Source organism: Oryzias latipes, chromosome 23 (genome assembly GCF_002234675.1).
Source record: "Oryzias latipes chromosome 23, ASM223467v1".
Lineage (NCBI taxonomy): Eukaryota > Metazoa > Chordata > Actinopteri > Beloniformes > Adrianichthyidae > Oryzias > Oryzias latipes.
The window spans coordinates 14,079,135-14,103,288 of NC_019881.2; the positions used below are offsets into that span (position 1 = coordinate 14,079,135).

At 37.2% G+C, this 24,154-nt stretch overlaps 1 protein-coding gene and 1 long non-coding RNA gene across 13 annotated transcripts in view; one reads left to right on the forward strand and one right to left on the reverse strand.

Moving 5' to 3' along the window:
* The window catches only part of LOC101162174 (ELKS/Rab6-interacting/CAST family member 1), a 123,194-nt gene that overhangs the window by 5,789 nt on the left and 93,251 nt on the right, over positions 1-24,154 (reverse strand). For 9 of the 12 annotated variants that reach the window (XM_020714177.2, XM_020714178.2, XM_020714183.2 and 6 more), the window contains one exon: positions 20,939-21,124. In XM_020714177.2, coding sequence (XP_020569836.1) covers positions 20,939-21,124 — 186 coding nt within the window. Of the gene's footprint in view, positions 1-20,938; positions 21,125-24,154 lie in introns of those variants that run through there. The other 3 variants (XR_002293072.2, XR_002293073.2, XR_002293071.2) reach the window with 1 other exon arrangement.
* The window catches only part of LOC105357086, a 30,247-nt gene continuing 14,399 nt past the window's right edge, over positions 8,307-24,154 (forward strand). The window contains exons 1-2 of the long non-coding RNA XR_002293074.2: positions 8,307-8,750; positions 9,444-9,483. This is a non-coding gene — a long non-coding RNA (uncharacterized LOC105357086). The remainder of the gene's footprint in view (positions 8,751-9,443; positions 9,484-24,154) is intronic.

The window sequence follows — 24,154 nt, forward strand, 5'->3', positions numbered from 1 at the left end:
AAAACACAAAATGAAATTCAAGAATTTTAAGTAGGGCTGGTATGAAAGCTCCATGTGTAAATGCAGACTTCTTAGTTTGTGTGTATTATTTCAAAGTGTAAAATCCTTGAAATAAGGCACAAATGTCAACCACATGCCTTTTTTTGCATTTTATTAACACTGTTGTTTATTTTTGAACACCATAACAAATGAATGAAAATGTCTTTTTTAGATTTTATCCCCACAGTGGTTTTTCTCTTCAATATTTTTCCAACAGCTTTAAGCTGTGAGGTTGAGAAACATGAAGAGAACTCATTTCACCCGCTCAGTCTTGCAGCTGAATTTGTTTGCAGGTAATTCCACCTAAAGGCTTTGCATTTTTCTAGCAATCCTTCAGAAAAACACGGCTATAAAGATAAGGATAGAAGACACATAAGAAGAGATAAATCCTTTATGGTTCGGTTACAAGTGCGGTGCTTTCTCACACAGCCTTGACCCAGGCTTGGGAAACAAATGGGTCAAACACAACTAAATATGAGCAACACTGGCTTGATATCAAGTGGTAACGTAATCCACATCTCATCTGCTTCAAATCTCAAAAGCGTTGATCGGTAATGACTGAAGGAAGTCTATAAAACATGTTTGGTATTACCTCAATCAATTTTTCTAATGCAAACCAGGGCAGTCCTAATACTTTGCACATTTGTAACTATAAAACCTTGACACATATGACTTTAGAAAGGCGTGTAACGCTGTGATGTCCCATCGGTTTTGTGGCTGCAGGCTGTTTTTAGAAATCCGTCAGCTTGAAAAACTAAGGGAAAGTTGAAAGTGTTTAAGACGCAGATCTTGTATAATTTTCACCTCAGATGGCTGTTATCCAGAACTCAGCCACACCTCCCTACATCCAGACGCACAAAGTGCAGCATCGAAGTTCCGTTAAAGTGGGAGAAGTTGGCATATAAAGATGCAAACTTAATACATGTTTTGGTTAGATTTAATTTGGATTTAATTCTCTTATTTAGTTTTTTTATTACAAAAAAATTCAACTTTATAGATTAGAAAATTTCCCACAGACAGAAAACAAAGTGGAGTTTTTCATGTTATAGGCTCTATACTCCCCACCCAGGACTCCAACTATGTCCAAATTGAAGCTTGCTGATGACACCAGTATCGATATTCATCAATGACAACAGTGAGACCAACTACACGCAGAAAAAAAAAAAAACTCAGCATCTGGCTGAAAGAAGTTCAGGTTACAAGCAAAACATCACATAATAAAGGCGGCCATCACGGACAGAGAAGGTTTGGAAAGATAACACACCTCCCACTGTCCAGCAGCATGGAGGAAATGGAAAGGGTGACCTCCAGCAAATTCCTGGGCATTTGTTTAACTGAAGATCTGACATGGCCACTGAAAAGAGGCAATCTGGTTGAAAGAGCCCAGAAAAAAGTTTTTTTTTCCTTATAGCTATTAAAGCAAGCACTTTCCCCCACAAAACTCCTTCTAGATTTCTACAGAAACACAATGAAGAGCATCTTGTGGTATGCAACTGCACTACTGAGAATAGGAGGAACCTCTCATAGAAGGGGTGGGCTGTTCAAAAGATTGTGGGAGCTGCACTCCCTGATCTAGACTGTGTTTTTACTGTCCGCCTGCAGAGAGAAGTCCGATTAATTAGCCAAGAGAAAACCCACACAGAACATTCTGTTTGACCCTCCTGGAAAAAAATACCACAGCTAAATAAAAATGAAGTTTAAAAAAGCTTGTATCAGGTGGTTGAGGCCTCTGTAAGACTGGGCCACAGATGTTCTATCTAGAAAACTCTCTAAAGATTGGAAGAAGGTTGTTCTTCAAATTTACCGCACTACTTTTTTCACAACTTTTCCAGCACTAAATCGAGCGTTAAGTCAATCAAAGAAGAATATTCTCAGAACAATTGTTATCAGGAGTTAAAAGGTTTGGCACAAGCAATCAACGACTAAAAAAAGTATTACTGCATAAAAAAGTTTAAAATTCATAAAGTTTCTGTTTTTTCAAGCTTAGATGCAACACTCAAATATGTAATAATCTTTGCTGTAATGTGTTTTTATTTTTATACACATACCAGTCAGATCTAGCTGGTCCTGAAAATCTCAGTGTTAACATTTGATATCAGTGGTTCTTGGTTCCTGAGCAGCTACTGCTCTGGAGGCCGTTTTCTTGGCTGTGTGCCGGTGTAAATGAAACCTGACGTTCCTGCAGAAATCCCCCAGGGTCTCTTAAATAAAATGCTGTGTAAATATTAGATTATTAATGGACTAACAACCCTAAGGTGTAGTTCTTAAATGTCATTCGATGGTGCACTTGAATCCTTTTCCGGTTTTTCTTGTTATGTTCTTGCTTTTACAATATTATAAAGCTGCAAATCTGTCTACTTTCTTCTTCCTGAAGAAAATTTATAACATTCATAAATCCCCATGGTTAATCTGCACATAAAAACGATCTCCTAACTGATATGAGTTTTTTTTTAAACAGTTGTGAAACCAAAGCTTTTTAAAGAAATTCATAAATGGAATTTTTTAAGTTCACTTGTTGCTAGGCAAAAAAAACATCCATTTTGGGTGAAATTATGATTTAAAGACCTACGCCGATGTAAATAGTTTGTTTTAGCATATTCTTGTGGAGATTTTCTGATGATGGAGGACATTTATAAAGAAAAGTATGAGTATTTCTTTATTCAAATAGCTTTGAATCAGGAGAAGACAAAAAAATGAAAATGAGAGCATGTAAACAGAGAGCTCTCTAATGGGGAGGGGAAAGGGGGGGGCAGGGTTACTCCGCACCAAAGGTCCTGCCCACAACTAAGAGGCAAACTTCTACTAACCTACTGCTCTGCAGAGACTATGTCCTAGAAAACGACTCATTATGGCTAAAAACTGCATAATCATAAATCAAAGAGCCCTGGGAACATTTTTTACAACAGATCAAAAGATGGTCACAATGTTATGAAGTGCGAGCTGCTTTACGTTGAAGCTGCCAGGAAACGATCTCATGTGTTTACAGCGAGCGGCCAAAGAGAAGTTAATGTAAGTTAGAGGAAGTGGTACCAGATTGGCTTCTGCCAGTGTGTGTATGGGAGTTTAACTGTTGGTGTGGATGACACATAGCTTTGGGTTCCACATGAAGTGAGCATGACCGGTGCGTGCGGCTAAAGCTGGAGTTTGGATTTATTAGAACAAAGAAAATAACAAAGGTGAGCAGCAAGAAGTGTGTTTGGTGAAGACGGTTTTTACTGCAACCATTAAAGCTCCATTATCGTGATGAGTCATCCTCTGGCTTACTGGGGGTCCGGAGACACACATGCAGACACCGCTGAAGGCGCACACATTCACACGTGTTATCAGCTTGAGGATGATGGCGTTAAGTGTGTGTGCGCTGACCTCCTGACACATGTGGCAGGGCTTGAACTTCTTTGCACAGGAATGCTAATGTTTTCTAAAGAAACCGTAACTCAGCACACAGAGATAGAGACATTACTACACACACATATTTGCTCAAAGACGAAAACAAATGGCAAAGAAGGCGAGGTGGAAATGGACGGCAAATGCATCATCCAACCACACTTTATAAGTCCATGCTGCACAGGTCAGCAGCTCCATCCGAACGCATCATGATGCCTCTTGATACAGTCTTTGATTTACAATCATTTACAAATCCGAAGCCAAACGTCTGTTTTCCATCACATGTCCATTTCATAGCTGTGCATTTTAAATAGCGGAACTTTCCCCAGCTTTGACTGATATAGAGGAAATGATACCCCACTGAATTGTGAGGTTCAATCTCATGTCTCCATTGGTGAAATATGCCTACAGGGAGGCCCACTGACCCACTTTCACGACATAAGGAAGGCGGTACAGCGGTAAATGTTACAGAGCTTCTAAGAATACTGTGGACTTAATGTAACAGAAGGAACCTTTAGCATTGTTTTGCAATCATTTCATGTGTTGACATTTAAAGAAAGATTACTGTAAAACAACAGTAAATGTTTCAAAGAAATCTCTTGATAGAAATCTTAGCTTTTATTTAACTTTACTGGCTAAGTTACTGGTAGCAAATACCCAATCGGAGAAGGTTTAAAGAGGCTCCAGGCTGCTTTAAAGTCAAAATTAAGAGACAGTGTAAATGGATACGGCATAATAGGCCAACGCAGACCTCTATAATCTCTTCCTCTTTTCCTGCCGGTCTTTAAACCATTGTGGTCTAACAGACTAAGGATGTGTGCTAATGGCTTTGTGTGTTGGCTGCTTGTGGAGCTCTGGAGCCACGTCCAGCACGGTCGCAGTCTGGGCGGTTCAGGTAATAACGTGGACTAACAAGCTGGAGCGGAACTAGAACAAAAGGACTTGTAAGTGGACGTGCTCCTGGATGGCCAAAAGAGTGTTCTGGAATCGACCTCTGAAGAAAATTTAAGACAGAAGTGCTTTTAGGCAGTTGAGGATCAGCTTATTTTAAAAAAAATACTGAAAGAGACAAATGGACAGAGGTGACATGCTCACACACGGTCAAGCACTATAGTTTACGGCAGATATAAGCAAAATAAATATCAAATACTTGAAAACTTCTTTAAATGCAACTTTCTAGTTTTAAAACTTGTATATTTGGTGGTGATTAAGCTTACGGTGTCAGTTATTTAGGTAAGCTTTCATGTTTTAAAAAGAAATCATCTTTAAAACAGCACAAACTGCTGGTAACTCTTAGCATGTGCATCTTTGGCTTTCACCTGTCACTACAGCCAGCTTGAATTCTCATAACTGACAACAGAGGAAAGAAATGGAACAGCAGTTGGTGCCATAAAAAGACAGAGAGGAATGGCAACGATGAGTAATCGATGGAGAATAATAATAATAGGAAGAACATGAAGAGAACTCTAGATACACTAACAAGGAGAAGGGGGCAGAACTGATAATGACATGGAGCAAAAGTTCAAGGGTGAAAAGAGTGAAACACACACAAAAATAGACAGGCGTGTAAAAAAATAGTTGTCTGGTTTAGCCATTAAGCCTGGGTTCAACAAATCTGCATGTAAAACCGAAGTGTCTGTGTGAAACTGGCACTGAGGCTTGAACGTGTGTGTGTGCGTCTGACTGCCTCCTCTCATTTCTGAGTTCAATGCTGGAAAATTCACATTGTTTCAACATTTCTATGGATGTCAGATTTATAAAAAATGTTTCCGCTAAAAGTAACATTTAGGCGGAGATTAGTTAAGTTGCGGTTGTTGCTGATGTAGGTTTGCTGCACATAATGTCAGTAGATAATGCATACACTAGTTTGTGTGTGTGTGTGTGTAATGGTCATTGAGGACCTCTGTGTCATGTTTGGAGAGAAAACAATCATCGTTGGAGCAGGAAGCAGAACTGCCTCTAATGAAAGCCTGGAGAGACCCCAGACCACAGAGAGGACAAATGGATGGATTTGAAGCTTTGCTCAACACAACCCCCCAGACCTCCTTTTCTTGCCTGAACTCCACTCTAGCACACAAACATTTTCACTTTTTAATATAGTAGGTTTTAACTTAAAACAAAATAGATCTAAGATACTAAATGTATTTAATATTTGGGGGATTTCATGACTGTTTTTGACTTTCTCATGTTTGCATGAAGACCTTGTTAATCTCTTGTTAATTCAAGAATGTGTTCTTTCTAAAATTAAAAAAGTAAGCAAGTAAGCAGTGCCAAAAGCTAATTGTTTCCATTCCTTTTTAAGACTGGATCTGGTGGTTTTGAAGCTAAACAAAAAACACTTTAAGTAACTACTGCATTGCAGCACAATCATTGGCCATTGTATGTCTTTCTTACCCTATAAATTAGACTCAGTAACATTTTTGCTTATCAACTTGTCTTAAAAAGGCTTGACTTATTAAAATTGATTAAAAAAAGAAATGTAATTTACCGTAATTTCCGGATTATAAACCGCTACTTTTGTGACAGAATTTCAACCCTGCGGCTTATTTAATGATGCGGCTAATTTATACATGTTTTTCTTTTCTTCTTTTCAAATACTTCTAACGGCCACTAGGGGCGCTCTAGAAGAAAGGGTAAGAGTGAGACAGAGGGAATACGGTATATGTGTCAAGGAAGACGCAAATTTAATGTAAATTCCTACTTACCCTCATCATGGAAAATGCAAGAAGAAATAGGATAGGATGCAGCTTAAGTTAAAAGCAATCGTTAAAAGCAGTGTGAAAAAATCCACCATCACCAACGGGTTTGGAAAAGCCGGTCTGCTGCGTGAGAGAGAGGACAGCGCAAGCTCAGGAGTGAATTTAACTCAGGATGACCGTGACAAACTGACAGCGACAACGAAGGAGAGACTGAGAAAGTGTGTGGCGAGGACTATCTGACGCTATTCCAATCCGACACTGAGGAGGAAGACTTCCATGGTTTCAGTGCACAGAGGAAGATGAAGAAAGCTCTCAGTGACTTTTACGTTTATGTTTTTTTAAAACAGCCCTGTTAGTGCTGTGGTATGGTTTCACTGTTGTGGAAGAAAACATGTGGCGCACGCGCTGCGACACGCGCCTATATACTGCTCTCAGTGACTTTTACCGCTATGTTTTTTTTAACCAGCCCAGTTAGTGGTGTGTTGGCAGAGTCCTAGTGACTTTTACTGGTATGTTTTTTTTAACCAGCCCTGTTACTACCATATTGCTGCCGTGTTACTGCCGCGTCACAGGCACTGTTTGGAAGAAAAAAACTTTGAAAACTCTTTCTGTGTACTGTCTTTCTTTGTAAATATATCCTGTGTTGAACCTTTCCTGTGATTACTTTTTTTTCTTTCTGACGGTGGTTGGAAAACGCAGGCGAGATCCTCTCCGCCAAAGGCGGATCTTCCTTCGGGGTTCACTTCCCCGTTCGGACCTCCAGAGCCTCCAGAGCGGGTTAATAAAGTATCATTCACAGCTCTTCTGGTGGAAACCTTCTTTTATTACAGTTCCCCTTCACTCTGTATATCAAACATAAACGCGCACCCCCAACACACTTCCGCTGCGCGCTTTCCCTCCTCTTTTTTTCACATGCGTGCGGTTTCAGCACATATACATCCTCATTCTACAACACGTTTCAATCTGGGCACATGTGGCTTATAGACAGGTGCGGCTTATGTATGTACAAAATGGTTTATCCTTTAAAAATGTAATGGGTGCGGCTTATAATCAGGTGTGCTCTATAGTCCGGAAATTACGGTATTTTATTTTTGAAGCTTGATTTAGCCATTAATAGATAAATTCATAAATGGGTGTTATACATTCATAAATGTATGATACATATTTCCTTTTATTCAGCTTACTAACATTTTCTGATAACATTTTTTTTTGGGTGAATTGCAATGAAAAATATATGTTAAAAACGACAACTGTTCTTTTTTTTATTTTTTTGTCTGTTATTTATCTGAAACTGAAACACTGTAGGCCAGGGGTCGGGAACCCTTTTGGGAGAGAGAGCCATGAACACCACATATTTTAAATGTAATTTTGTGAGAGCCAACTAAACTAAAAATACAAGCGAATGAGTGCATTTTATGTAATTTCAACACTTTTAAAGTACTATAAGTCTGTGGATTCTTTTTAATAACATTGTTATTGTAACGGACTGTGTTGGACTGGGTGGCTGTTGGGTCGCGTTCTAAGTTCCGGAGTTCATTGAACGCATGAAGCAAAGAAACTGGTTGGCCCTCAGTTCAGTCGCTCAGCCTGTCGTTGGGTAGTTTGAACCAATGGGGGTTAAGCTATGGGCTGAGTAAGGGAAATAGGAGGGCTGGTGTGGGAGCGGGGGGAATAAAAAGTTGGGGGGAGCGCTCTCGGCGGGAGATATTCAAAAGTTGCAGAATAAGTTGTACGGCGTTGGTTATGGCCTAAAGTAGGGGTGCTCATTTCGTCGATCGCGATCGACCGGTCGATCTTCAAGGATATGAGGGTAGATCGCAGGTCAGCAAAGATAAATAACAAAAAAAAAAAGTACTTCTAAAAATTCCACTAGCCAATCAAAATCCTAAACGAGAAGTACGGGACTTGATTGACATGCAGAACGGCCAATTGGACATCCTCTGAAACATACGTCACTGCACATGCATGTTTAAATTCACTGAGCGCAAATTCTGTCCGTCATCAGAAAGTCGCTTTCTGCCCCACGGCACGTCAAGTCCCCGGCAGAAGACCACTCCGGAAAACCGGAGTGTTTGTTAATACACAAAAAAATCTGCCTTTAGAATACCCATTTGGTAAAAATGTAAAAAGTTAAAACTGCTTTTTCTACTCTAACATTAAATTACAAAAATAATCATTAAAGTTGAAAATTGTCCCTTTGGTCTAAAAAGACACAAAAGCATCATCAAAGTACTAACTGTATTTTATTTTAAAGGTGTCAAATGTTCAGATTCTCACACAGATACTGACGAGCACAGCCAGAATTCCCATTGTTACCCAGTATTTACAGTACACATTATCTGCTGTGATGTTTAGCTTCCAGCTCTGCCCTGTCCTGTTTTTGTACGTCCCGTCCATCAAAATTCACCCAATCAGTGAGCTTGACTGTCCATGAGCTTAAAACACAAGCAGCCACAGACTGTTCCTGCCAGTCAGTGAAGAGGGCATTGTGTTACCAGAGGGCATCACAGCAGAGAACTGGGAAAACAGTGATAGTGTGTACTATAAAACAACCCAAAAGAAAACACACTTCTTTTTCCCTATTCTTATGTTTTCTGAAAGGACTGAGAAAGAAAACAAAGACTGACAGTAAGCTTAGTTTGGTTTACGATTCGTTGGTTTTGTTATTTTTTTTTTACACAGTCCTTTTCCAACTTGTATGTTGCTGATTTAAAGTGTAAACATTTATTTTATTTTAACAATATTTAGGCAATGAGTGAACTATTTGTGTATGTTTTTGCTACAATCAATCATACGAATATAATGCCTATAAGAAATATACAAGTTGAACGGACAAGATGTTAAAAAATGGCAAAATTTCAGAAAAAAAATCATCCAAAACAAACATTGTCCTAGAATAGATACTTTTAATAGTCCAAAAAAAACATTGAACTGTTACCGAAAGAGCTTCGAACCATAGGGATTCATATCAAAATGTTCTTAAAGAGAAATTTCTGGGTCAAATATTGTTTAAAATCTGTTTTCTAACAATATTTTTCTATTATTATTATATATTATATTTTCTATTATTATTTCACATGTTTTTTTGAACATAAGATCAATACCTTATTTTAGTTTGGTTAACTATATGCCAGACTTGTATATACAATTATGACAGTTATGATATTTTTTTATGTTATCATTTCTTAATTGTTTTAGAAGTAGATATCCTCATATGATTATTAAATGTGTCCTCCTTCTTTGACACTTCTTTAAGCTTATATAAAGCTACAGCAGGGCCCTCTCAGATCCCTAATGCTGCTGTATTTTCTTTCACTGCAGTGGCTTGTGGGGATGTACTCGCTGCATGTGCTCATCTGAGGTTAGTCCAGTTTGATTTGGCTCAGAAACGTTCAGTCTGGGAGCCGTTTTCATTTCAACTCCTAGAGGTTCACAGGAAAAGAAGCCATGCTGAATTCATAAGCAAAGTGACACAATGGCCAGCTCAGCCAATAACACTTCATACGCTTTTGGAGGCACCAAAACCAGGCAAATGTGGACAGTAGACACTTTTGTAACACGTAATGTTGAAGGTTTATGTCACAAAATCTCAACAGATCCTCTACAATGTCAAGCCTTTAGACAAATGCACACAAAACCATGTTTTACTTTTTCCTTTCGTTTCATGAAGACTTTTTGAGTATGGGATAACATTCCTTTTTACGCCTTATGATAGACTTTTTTGACATATTAATTATGGCACTAATTCATTCAAACCCAACTTTTTTGTGGTGTTTCAACAGCCATGAAAACAAAACATGCAAAAACATGAAGTATATATAACAAAATAAATCTCTTTGATTTGACTGACCTGAAACTCCACCATGAAAATGTCAGGAGCACAAAGACAACAGAGGATTCAAATAAAGCTGACAGATTGTAACTCTATTGCAACTCAGAAGAAACTGATAAAAAACACATTGAAATATGTTATCAGCAAATGCTGGCAGAATTCTGCGCTCGCTGCGGTTTAACCATATCTGTGTGGAAGGTTTTTCTTGGGGCATTTTTGTCATCCATCATTCACACGTCCCCAAAAACACAAATATGCCTCCACTTTATCAGATGACTGAGTCCACGCTGAATACGTGACACACGCGTGAGAAACGCATCACCCTGGGTACCCGGTCACAGTTTCTTAATACTCCCAGCGTGCTGCTGTTTGTGTGTTCTGAGATTATTATTGGTATCTGCCAGGACTGATCAAGGCTCCCACTTTCACTAAGGACCGCAACAATCCAACCAGGGAATCAGATCTGAAAACAAAGCTGATGCTTTCCTGCAGAGTAAACAAATAACTCTTTTCTCTTCTATGAACTTTCAGCAGAAATGACTTCTTCTCTTAATTTTCTTAACTTCTAGAGACCTTTGTTATGCTTACTTTCACAATTTCTGGTAAACGGATGACAGAAAAACTAGAAAAAAGGCTGGCTACCTGGTTTTCAAAATTAAATTTAAGATGCAGTTAGATTGGTGTTGGATGTAAGTCGTGTTAGACTAAAAAAAAAAAAAGATCAAACAAGACAGTAGAGGACTGTCACTATTAGACATTCCAACCCTGCTGCTTTGCAATCACATAAAAACGAGCATTTTTCTATTAAAAAAAAAAATAATGAAAATGTTGATTGGGGGCAGAAATAGTTCAATACCCAGTCTGATCATCTTTCTCAGTGCTGTTTTGATTTTAATTATGTCGTTTTTAGCCAAAAATAAAAATAAATAATTTGCAAGGACATAATTTCTGCAGAGCAGCAGTAGCTAATTAGAAATTTGCCTCTGAAATGCAGGAAGCGTTGGCGCAGAGAAACCTGCCACCACTTCCCATCATCTATGTTTGCATGCTCTCCCGCTAGCTTACAGTCCCTTACAACCCCAACCTAAGATTAGCTGTGCATCAAAAAGTTTTCCCCCCATCTGATTCATGATTTGAATAAAAAAATACTCAGAATTTATTATTTTGATCTTAATTTTCTCTATGTATGTCCCCCGTCATCAGAAAAATGCCACATGAACATGTTAAAAACACTAAAAACTGTTTTAATCTATGAGGGGCCGTATAAGACATTATTTATTCTGAACCATTCACATTCATACATTCTTGCTCTCACAGTCATATATACTCTCTTTCGCATACATATATTCTCTTACGCATCCATATATTCTCTCTCTCACATTCATACATTCTTGCTCTCACAGTCATATATACTCTCTTTCGCATACATATATTCTCACTTGCACATCCATGTATTCTCTCTCTCGCATGCATATATATTCTCTTACGCATTCATATATTCTCACTTGCACATCCATATATTCTCTCTCTCGCATGCATATATATTACTTTACACATACATACATTCTCACTCTCATTGTCACTCTTAAAAAAGAATGTATGTATGTGAAAGACAAGTATATATGAACGTGTGAGGAAGAGTTTATATGTGTGCGTGAGAGAGGAGTATGCATGAAACGGAAGTTACTTTGCATGAAAAGGAAGGCACTTTGAATGAAAAGGAAGGCACTTTGAATGAAAAGGAAGGCACTTTGAATGAAAAGGAAGGCACTTTGAATGAAACGGAAGGCAGATGATTTCTCGTGCTCTGATTGGACGAGAGGCCGCCACCTCCCATTTTGAACAGACGCTAACACGAACCAATAAGAAGGCCATCGGAACCTTAAGAAATATTTTATCTTCACCTCAAGTGGTCACAAATCTGTCTGCATCTCTAGAGACACAAAGGAATGTCTCAAATACCAATAATGGTAATAGAAGTGCCACCGAAACAGAAAATCCGTATCCACCTTATTCCTAGCCCCCATGAGCCTTTGCGTGAATTATGGGCGACACTTCCTGTAGACGCTGGAACACGCATTTACATTAAAACAAATTCCTCTTGTTTTCGATCCATAACTACATATAAATGTGGGAAAACCAGCTGTCATTTCTTAAAAAAGGCAACGGTGAGGTGGAGATGAAATATTTGTTAAGGTTCCGATGGCTGCAGGACCCCCGTGGCTACTTCTTGCCGGTTCGTTTTTTTTAAAAAATAAACTTTATTAACAATATCTTGCACATACAAAATACCAAACACAAAACTCCACTGTGTGCAAAATACAATCTTCACGTTCGCCATGAGAATGAACAAAAAAACATAATGATAACCATGTAAAACAGGTTATGCAAAAAGAAAACAAAAATAATAAGGCAAAGGAATCTGTTAAAGTTTCAGGAGAGACCATGTTTCAACTGTTCTGACAGCTTTTTTGTTAGTGGAAGATTTAATACTGTTCACATACAAAACCATTTCTTTCTGAAAAACATAAAACACGTTTTTTTTGTTGGCATATTTACACTTGTGTATAAAGTATTTAGCCATAATTATAAGTAAATTAACTACATATATTTTTTCTGCATTAAGTCTTTCTTGTGTAAAATATCCAAAAATAATATGCTCGTAAAATAATCTATAATCTTCACATAGATGAGTTCTTATAAAATGTATCACATCTTTCCAAAATAGTTGAGTGAAAGAGCAAAACCAAAAAAGATGAGGCACAGTTTCTGGTGAGGAATGACAGAATGAACAGTTTATGTCCAGATCTTTTTTAAACTTAGTAAAGAAATGTTTCACTGGATAAAATTTGTGAAGAATTTTGAAAGAAATTTCTCTGATTTTATTGGTGATGAAATACTTTTGTGGCAGGGTCCAAACCTTTTCCCACTGAATTCTACATCCAAAGCTGTTCCAGTATGAGATAACATACGGTTTTGTGGCAATCTCATTTTGAAACAGAGAACGGATACTTTGATTATTCCTGCTAGCTGAAAAACATACCTTTCCACAACACAAGTCTGTTAATTTGGGATTTCTTGCTTGTTCATGTTAGCGTCTGCACTGTAATCCCTAGCGAGTTGACTGAACTTAAAAATTATTTTGTAACAGATTACGCAACAGTTAAGTTATATTATTAAAACTTTTAAGTTAACATTTATTAAAATTCATATTGTCAGTTGGCTTACATTTGTATTATTTCATATAAAAAATATTAAGATTCCTCAACTTATAAAAGAGAGATTATTTACTTAAAGTTTTTAATATTTTCCAACTAAAAAACGCTTTAACTAACTATATTTTTATATTACTCAACTCATAAAATATGTAAAATTCACTCAAATGCTTTATAAATTCTTTAACTCATTAAATGTGTAGCATTGAAAATATTTAAAATTCTTCAGCTTAAAATGTATTCTAAACAGAGATATTGATACTGCCCCACTACATTTTAAAGGCTAACATTGATAAAAACCAACAAACGTGAAGGCCACACAATAGTGATTGCTTAATACACTTTTTTTAATTGCTCTTTAAAAAAAAGCACAAATATCAAGAGGATGAAGAAACAATAAGTGCAATAAAACTGCATTATAAGAGTGCCACACAACATATTGACAAAAAGAGTTGGTTTTGTATTTTACGGCAGAAAAAGCAAATGATCACAACAAAACACATTAGTTACATAACACTTAAACCAACAAATAGTCCATTCTGGAAGACTCACTCAACGAAACATTCTTCAGCGTCAATAAATGTCCTTTCAGTGGTTTGCTGTCCTCAAGGCTCAAGACAGCATTCTGAATAAATATGAAGGCAAGTTCAAGTTTTTTGGGGTGCTGTAGGTCCAGAGCATAGATGTCCCCGAAGAGTTAGAAGAGATTAGTCAGCCAGATCTGTGGGACCACTGACGGCAGCATCCGGAGCGTCACCACGACAACTGAGAAGATACCCACAGCAGTGTCTGTGAGGTCTGGTATTCTGGAAAATACAAAACAAAAAACACAGATGAGTTCAGACCCTCAAAGATATTCATCACACTAATGTCCAAAACTGACATTCCTGCCATCTGTCAATAGGAATCTTTTCATGCTAACATTCTGTTAGCTTTTAATCAACTGGCTATGATGTTTTAAGGACCAACTCCAATTAAAATTGTGTTTTTAAAAAGTTCTTTAGCATTTTTCTGAAGGAGGACATTTATAAAATAATTTAAGACTAAAGCTTCATTTTTCTTTATTCAAATAATGATGGATCAGGAGCAGAAAAGGTAAACGAAACTCCACTCCTTCCAATCAGGAGTCCCTGATGTTCGCCTTTCATCTTCCGTCTCAGTTTTAAAACCATTTAAAAATATCACTCAGTTTACAAACTACAAACAATTGCCCTATTTATTATGTCACTCAATAAAATCTCAATCAATATTAAAGGATTAGTGAAAACCATTGACAGGGAGTCGTGTGCACTTACTGTACAGGTCTTGAAGAAGTTGGAGGCATCTTCATGCAGATAAACAGGAAGTGCAAGGAGGACAAGTGCCCGTCTCATGTTCACGTCACGCTGGTCCTAAAAGAATAAAAAGAAATATCCATTACCTTTGAAGCAAATGCAGAGCAAACACTTCCAATATTTACTTAAGGAACTTTAAGAAATAATAAAATGATACCTTTTCTAGATGTCTATTTCTAGTAAGAGGACAATACAGTGTTTATGTCATGATCCACTTCAGGTCAAAGACCCAAAGTCATTTGAAGGCAAGTTACACCGTGGCTTCTTACAGCTGTTTACAAATGATTTGTTATCCGTTTTTGAATTATGCACATTAGAAATTCACCTGGAGGTCATAAATCCTAACCAAGCTGGCCAGTTCCTGTCTGTTTTGGTGGACTTAGTCTCAGAAAAGGGCAGCTTTAAGTTACACAAACATGTAAAAACTGCACAATTTCCTCTGACTGCATCTACTCTACATAAATCCATTTCAGATCTTGACAGATGAGTTTTCATGGTTTCAAATGATGGAATGGTGCTAATGCAACATCATTTTATTATTGTAATATACTGTCATAAAGACATGACAATATTCCAAAGTGTCTCCACATACATGGCAGTGGAAACACTTTGGAATATTGGCTATGTAGTACAGCAGTATTATATGTAGTACTGCATAGTGCCAAAGTAACAGAACACAACTTGCACCTCCATTCCATTGTGCCACCTTCAGCCTGCAATCTAAATATGTTTAGTTAAATTGTAAATAATTTCAGCTCTATTTAGACCTTTGGCTAGTTAAAATGTGCATAAATGTTTCCATGCTGCCGTATAAATCTAATAATGGTAATAGTTCAGGATGAATGTATTAAATAAGTATAAAACTCACCCACTGACAGGTCTTTTCTGGTGAAATGGTGACTTTCTGGTGAACTTTCTGAAGTTCAGTATCTGAAAAAGTCCAAAAGAGATTTTTCAATGTTAAAAAATGTTTCAATTATATTCTGATCAAAAAACATTTATTGCACTACACAACCTATTGCATTTTTTGTTTTTTTAAAATAGCTCTAGACAAATAACTGAGACAAGTTACCTCGCTGGCCTTGGCGTCTACCTGGAGGTGAAACACTGAACACTCTGTAGTTCGGTACCTGAACACAACACGAGCACGTTGATTAATTTATTTTTACAAAAACCTTTTTTATAACGGAGATCAGTGATTAATAAAAGCTTAAAGCTGCATTCAAAACCCAATGCTTCCATGTAGCAACCAGGCTTAAAACTGTTGGCGGTAGCTCCTCCCACACAACCGTTAGAGGCTTTGAGTGACATTTTTGGACAAATGTCCAGCAGCAAACTTTAGCCACAGAGGCCTCCAACGCGAATTTCACACGCGGATCATGTTTAGTGTGATTGCAGCATAACAGATCATTTCTACCTCTGAAAAAAAAAAAAACCTCATCACTGTCGTAACTTACGGGCAGAAATGCATTTTGGGTTTGGCTCGCCATACGTCTGCTATGACAAACTAATCATGTATACATTTCCACATTAATCTCTAAAACAATCATAACACACATATGTTTAAACAACAGTAAACCACATTTACGGTAGTATAAGAGCATTTTTAAAGCATTCATTCATAAACCATGAACGATACTTACCAAATTAAATCAGGGCTGAAGACAAGACGGCACCATCAGCGATGAGGCGGATGAAAAAAAAACCCGAGGTTGGGGCGTCTTGAAGCGGGACGAAATCGCAACGCTTTGCAGAATAATAAAATGCTCGACTTTCAATTTCAAACGTCGCATACTCGCATTCGGCAAATCCAACATGGCCACCTGAGCTAACGTAGAGAAAACGAAAGACCCTCCCACCAGTACGTGATGACGTCATAACGCTACTTCACGGATCTTAAAATTTTTGAGTGCCAGATACAAATAAGCTTTAAAATATTTAGCACTGTTAAGTTAAATTTGAAAAAATCTTGATAGAGCTTAATACTTTATAGTTGAATCAACTACAAAATGACATTTAAGTTGTGTAACCTTAATAGTTATGAGTCAGTACAAGTGATAGGGTTTAGTGTTCAAAATGGGAGGTGGCGGCCTCTCGTCCAATCAGAGCACGAGAAATCATCTGCCTTCCGTTTCATTCAAAGTGCCTTCCTTTTCATTCAAAGTGCCTTCCTTTTCATGCAAAGTAACTTCCGTTTCATGCATACTCCTCTCTCACACACACATATAAACTCTTCCTCACACGTTCATATATACTTGTCTTTCACATACATACATTCTTTTTTAAGAGTGACAATGAGAGTGAGAATGTATGTATGTGTAAAGTAATATATATGCATGCGAGAGAGAGAATATATGGATGTGCAAGTGAGAATATATGAATGCGTAAGAGAATATATATGCATGCGAGAGAGAGAATATATGGATGTGCAAGTGAGAATATATGTATGCGAAAGAGAGTATATATGACTGTGAGAGCAAGAATGTATGAATGTGAGAGAGAGAATATATGGATGCGTAAGAGAATATATGTATGCGAAAGAGAGTATATATGACTGTGAGAGCAAGAATGTATGAATGTGAGAGAGAGAATATATGGATGCGTAAGAGAATATATGTATGCGAAAGAGAGTATATATGACTGTGAGAGCAAGAATGTATGAATGTGAATGGATCAGAATAAATAATGTCTTATACGGCCCCTCATATTCATCAGAGTGGGTCTTTAATGACATTGATGGCAGTTTTTAGCTAAAAAGATGTTCATGTTCAACTATTGAAAAAAGGCCAACAGGTGTCAAAAATAATTATGAGATACAACTTTTTTCAAGTACAACCTTTATTTTTGTGATTTATTGACATGAAACGGTAGATTTGTGGCTATAAAGCATCACAACATGCTTTTCAATTGCTGTTTCCACCTCTTTGTAATGCTAATGAAGGGCTAAGTGAACATTAATAAAAGGGTTGGCTTCAGATCTTCCTTCTGATGTGTTCAAATAAACCGTGAGAAGCTGTAGATTTACAGACTGGACCCAGCTTAAGAAATTTTTCACAGAAAAATGAAAATCAAACAAACAAAGAGGTTCTTTTTACTGCTAAGTAAAAGAAAGAAAAGGTGTAAGACGTAATGTTGAGAGATTAAAGACAGTCATGTACATAAACTCCTCTGGTCTGTTTTCATGTTAAAACATACGTGATTGAGATATTTCCTTGAGATTTTCATCCAAGAGAGTTTATACGCTATAACCTAATAGCTTTATAGAGTGCCAGGCATTTTAACAGAGCCAGGCAAAGGCTTGTAAAACACACACACTCACTACAAGACATAGATGAGAGGCTGGCACACAGACCACACGGTGGTCTGGAAGGAGCCTCAGTGTGTGAATTATGAATTGGGTCAACCAGGGCAACGTTGTCACACGACGGAGGGAAACGGGCCTGAATGAAAGAGCGGCAGTGTGTCTCTGCGATTGTGTGTCAACAGGGTCAGTGTTTAAAAAAAAAAAAAAAGGCGAGGCGCCTAAAGTGGCACTGCCCAGCTGTGGGTGGACAGAGAAAAACGGAGAAACAGAGCGATGCAAACTGTGATGTTAGGGGAAAGATCTACCCATAAAAACATAGCTGCTGATTATTTTAGAACGACGGCAGCACTGACATGGAGAAAATGAGACTGCATGAGCTGAAAGGTGGTGTTGATGGAAGCAAGGAAAAATAAAGAGAGGGGACCTCACATCCTTATGGAGAGAAAATGTTTTCAAGATCATGAGTTAGAAGATGATGTGGGGGCAAAAGTAGAGCAAAGTTAGGGAAAATGATCTTTTTTTGCTGTACTTTTTGGTTTTATCAGGATAAAACCAAATACTTTTTTTACACACTGCAAAAACTAACTTTGGAATCCATAAAGAAAAGGTCAATTCTAATATCTTTTTAACCCTTTTCAAAGACTTTTGCGATTTTTAGAGTTTTGGGGATTAATATCATCTTTTAAAGTTATTGTTTGTCTTGGGCTAACATTTGATATGCTCCTCCACAGTGTTGTATAATTCTTTAGTTGCAGCTGATGCTATTGTAAAGTACTTTAATAAAACAGTTTGATAGACTGACTTATTATATGTATCTTTTGACAAAATGATCAACTTGCTACTACCAAAATGGTCTCTCTACCCATAAAGGTGATGGCACCATATTAAGAAGATAAATATTTAAATATAAGGATACAGGATACAGGAAACAGGATTCAGGATTTTAACAGCGAAACAGTGCCCATCTGTTAAAAGTAATTAAAATACATTGATGCTGTTGTTCTAAACAGCAATAAATAACAAACAAATGATTTGCATTATCTATGATTATGCAGGTGTGAATGCTTTTTGCTGAAAATGCTGAAGCAAGTTTGGCAAATGTTAAAATTTGTCCTAGCAAAAGGTGTCAAGATTTGCTTTTAATTGGTTGCTAAAAATGCTGAAATAAAGACCTCAGCCTGCAAAAAACATGAAAAGACTAAGAGAAATGGAAACACCTACAAGTTACTTGATGAATTAGTTAAATAATGTAGTGAAAATAAACAGTAATTGTAAGCAGTATTGCCAAAAATAAATTACAAGAGAAAGTAATGTGTGGAAAGGAGCACCATTTAAAGAGGCCTAATGCATTAAATGTTTATCAAAACCACCAAATAAGTTATAACTATATACTGATAGTGATTAGAAAAAGCCTTAACTTTAAACAATCAGGGACTGGGATTTGGTAGTGACTTATGGGTAGCATCCTTTTTAATTCACAAAAGTGCCAACTGTTTAATAAACTGATCATGGAGGAGAAATTAATAATTGTGGTTTGTTCCCAGCTGGAATTATGTGACACCAAGTCTTTCATAAATCGGCATAGAGCTGTGAAAAAAAAAAGCCTGGAGCAAGAGTTGCGATATTTTCACTGCTCACAAGCCCCTTCCACCTGTAGGTACAATCACTAGTATCAGGTAGTGACAGTCCAGTGTGAACACCACATGCCAAAAGCGCGTTCAGCTTGTTCTTGAATGCACATGCCTGGTGTGAACGTATCGTTATACAGATAAACAGGTGTCATCGATAGAGGTGACAAGTGGAGTACAGGTCACAAGAAACAAACGAGGGACAGGATTCTTGCATGTCTGTGAGCTAATACTTATGTTCTTGCAAAGAAATTTGCTCACAGTTAAAGTGTACCTTTGATTAACATTACGGACGTCTCTCATCTTGTTTAGTGGGACAATTTTTGCTCCACTGTTTACGTTTTAGACTCCGACTTATTTCAGACGTGAAATGAAACTCCATGTGGCCACATGACCAACGTTTTCTTTTAATATTTTTAGAAATGGTTTTATAAATATAAGGTAGGACTAAAAAGCTGCAGGCAATATTCAATCTTGTTAGATAAGCTCTTACAGCTGCCCACATAATCAGTTTTAATAGAGCACGTTTTCCTTTTGAAACTAAAGAACTTCAGCTTGGAAACCACAAAAGGTCTGCATTTTTTTATGAAAACAGACTGATGATGAAAAATTCGTATTAACGTTTTTCTGTAATAGAAACTTGCCCCCAATCATAGAATGTGTGCTGTGATTAAGTGACAGCTTAATTTTCCAAATGTAAAGTTTATTCAAGGTGACAACAATCCTTATATCTGAAGCACCCAGAGACATTTCCAAGCTTTAAAACACAGAAGGGCTTTCATAAAGACTTACCAAACTAAGATCATAACCGCACAGTCTGTCACAGCGATCTGTAAGTGTCTACAGTTACAACTTTCAATGCATACCACATGTAGTGGCCATGCAATGCCTGATATGTTTTCAGTATGGTAAAGGAGACAGGGGAAGCCATAGACAACCGCAATTTACAATACTGAATAACATACTATTTAATTTGAATGTTTGAAAACATAAGAAGCTACTACGGCAACGCGGCTTCGTTTGGGCCTCTCGTTTGCTTGCCTTTGCTCTCCTCTTCGCCTCTGACTGTAAAACGAACACAAAGAATAGAGCCTCCTCCAGCTGACAAAAGCTTGAACTCCCTGCACGGTAAATTAAAATGACCACAAAAAAAAAAAAAAAGGAGCTTTTGCTGTACAGCCAGGCGCTGGATGACAGGTGACCTGATGAAGTAAACTCCTGCAATAATGTCAAACCCAACGGGGGTGGGTGGGAGTGTGCCCCCCACTAAGCCTGCATACACGTGCTCAAACCCACACGCTTAGACAGTTGCAGTGAGTGCATAAGCACACAAGGTGTTTTAGAAGCAAATGATTTAAGAGTGGTCGTTTATTTTCCCATAAAAAACCCACATCCTCTCCTTAATGTCTTGCTTTTTACAAACTGCACAGATTTGAAGCAGAAAATAGATTCTGTTGTCGTTGGATTTCTTTCGCAGAACTCGTCGGGTGCATGGTTTCTTACCTGTTCCTCTTTCATGCCGTGCAGCTGCGTGTGCCAAGAGGCAGAGTCAGAGCGGTGATAGGCAGGGGGCGGGGCAAAGTCCTGAAGTATGACTGGGTCTCGCTCCTGACACAATGAGGTCAGATGGCTGATGTAAAGCTTCAGCTTATTACAATTCTGGTTGAGATCCAGGAGAGGAGAGAGAATCTAAGGGAGGGAAACAGAATTATATTTTTAATCTATGAAAAGAAGAGTTTTTGGCTGAAACACCTCAGGAAAAGGCACAGGCATGCAGTGATGAGGGAGAATAAGAAGCTACACCATGCAGATTCACACATTTGATCTCACGTGACAAACAACAAAACATTTAACACAGAAAACTGAAATAAATTGATTCAATAAAGTACTTTATAAAGACACAATTTGATGTAAATGAATGGATGCAGGTAAAAAAAAATGCTGAACAAATATCAATGATTATTTGGTTTAATGGATGTAGGTGGGTAGAAAATAAATCACATAGGAAAAATTCAAAATTTTGAATACTCAAGATTAACTTAAGTAAAAAAAACTACCATATGATAACACTTCTCACACAATAAAACATAACAATTAAAAATTTTCCCACAAAAACTAATAGATTAATCAAATAAAGGTGTATTTTTATCTCCATAAAAATTCTTACAAAAGGATGCAATAACATAAACAAACAAACAAATTAAACTCAACTTAACGCAAGTTTATTTCTACAGCACCTTAAAATGACCAGAGTTAAACAAGGCGCCCTATATTAAAAGGTCGAAACTTAAAAAACGACAACTAAAATAAAATAAAAACTCAAGATAAAGTATTAATAAGTGCTAGGAAAGCATAAAACCACAAGATAAAAGCAGAACTTTAACACTGACATATTTCCCTATTGTTTTTAATTTTCCTCTTTCATCCCACATGTCACTTTTACAGACTTGATATAATAATCGTTTTGTCTGAAGTACACAACCATCATTCCCTCAATAAACTTTTTTAAATCATCAATTACTTCAAATTGGCATAAACTCTTCTAGATTTCTCCACGTCAGAACAAAGCTGTTTTCAAAATGAGGTCAGAAGGGGTTTGTAGGTCTGTTTAGCAAAGCCTTCACTGACCATTTCTAGGATTCTCAACTAGTATGTAGAGTGAAACAGGAGGAGAAGATTTTTTTATAGTTACAGTAAAATAAAGTAGGCCTTTACATCAAACAGCTGTACAAATATCTTCCAAAAATTTTGTTAAGACAAACACTTTGTATTTGTTTTCAGTATAAGAAAAAAAGGTTGTAGTTTTAGATAATTCAATGGTTTTTCAAAGTTTTTGAGAATTACATTCTTTTTTAAAAAGTTTTATCCATGTTTTTTATTACAAATATTTCACAGAGAGATTCTTTTTATTATATTTATTGTTCGATTTGAAGTTTAGTTCCTATTATAATCACCATTGGCAAAGTTTCTAGCAACTTATTCCTTTCACTCTTTACTTTGAGAGATGAACAAAAAGATTGAAAAGTTTCACAAAAAATACTACAAACTATAAAAATATACTTGTCATAATCCTACAGAGGCTTACAATATATAAATGAGGAATTGGATTTAACATATGTTCCTTTATTTTAAGTGTAACAAGTTGCACACATGTAGACGCTATGAGACAGGACCCCCCAAGAGATATCCACACTAACACAGATAAGAAATACACATCAAGATTTCCTCAGTGGGGAATACCAAGATTTAAGTGAGAAGAAGTATGTTAAGAGGTCTATTTGTGTGTATGTGAGTGGGTTTGTGAATCGGTAAAGTATATTTAATCCCAGCAGCATCAGTGTGCACTCTGTGCTCATCGTCACTCAACAAACACAAATCCCCACAGTCAGGAAGATAAGATCCCATCCTATCACTCACAGAAACAACATTCTGGGCCTCTATTCTGAAACTCTAAAGAAGCTAGTTTGCTTTCACACTATGGCAATTACACCCAAAAAACTTTGATGGAGCCACTTGGTCATTTACATGTGCTACTAATAAAATATTCTTAACACATTCTTAACAGAATCTAGAATATTGCTAGATTTGGAATTCTCTGGATAATAAATACTGAAATCATGTTATCTTGGTTTGATGCTTCATGACTTATGTGTAGAGCCTCAAAGATCCACTTAGATAAAAATAGTATTTTTGGTGTTTTTAATATTTTCTTGTGGCTTTTTTTCTCAATATGGAGGACATATATTAGCTTAAAATTGCATTTCTGAGTATTTCTTCATTCAAACTGTTGAGGATCAGCTGAAACAATGCCATTGGAAAAAGCAGTGGCAGTGACATAGGTGCTACATGGATGCACCCCTCCATTCAATGCATCCACTTGCAGACAATAGATCCATGTACATCTTCATTTTCTTTGTCTGAGCTGATTTCTGTCTCAAAATTGTACGGCTGGATAGCTCAGATATTGCTTGCCATTTTGGTCGCGCCGGTAATGTAAGGTTGAGGTTGTGAGGGCCGTAAGCCACGGGGAGAGAGTGTAAACAGATGGATGATGGGAAAAGGGGCGAGCTTACTGTGTGCCAGCGGTCCCACCCACAACTCAGGCAAATTTCTACTGAACTACTGACGTTAAGATAAAAGATGAAAGGAGTTGGAACTTAAGAGGGCGTATGAAAATGGGACCTTAAAGTTGGCACTAGTTCATTAGAAATATACCTCTGGGTTGTGGAAGGGACCGTTGGCGTGGAGCAATGCCAACAATCCCTTCCCAGTTGCTAAAAGCTCGGAGCAGAAAGCTTGTGGCCTGCCCAACCTTTTTTTTATATGTTACGAATACGCTCTTTTTCAACCTGAATTTTTTTGTTCTCTCCTTATTCACAAAGGTTTGAATTAAGAAATACTCAGAAATGTAATTTTTAGCATAATTTTCTTCAAACATGTCCTCCTTTCTCAGAAAAATCTCACAATCACATTCTATTTCATCGGAGTGGGTCTTTAAAACAACCTTGGTGGTGAATTGCACAATTTTGAGTACTTTATACAATTACCATGATTTTATATGAACCGGTTTATCTTGATAAATGATTTTTATAAAAGAGAGTTCAATCAAACCAGCTTCTAATTGACAGTAAGCTTGACAACCAAAATGGCTTAGCACAGTTTCATCTGATCAGGAACAGGCCTTCCGCTGCTGCTCAGTCAGGACATTTACTACGATGA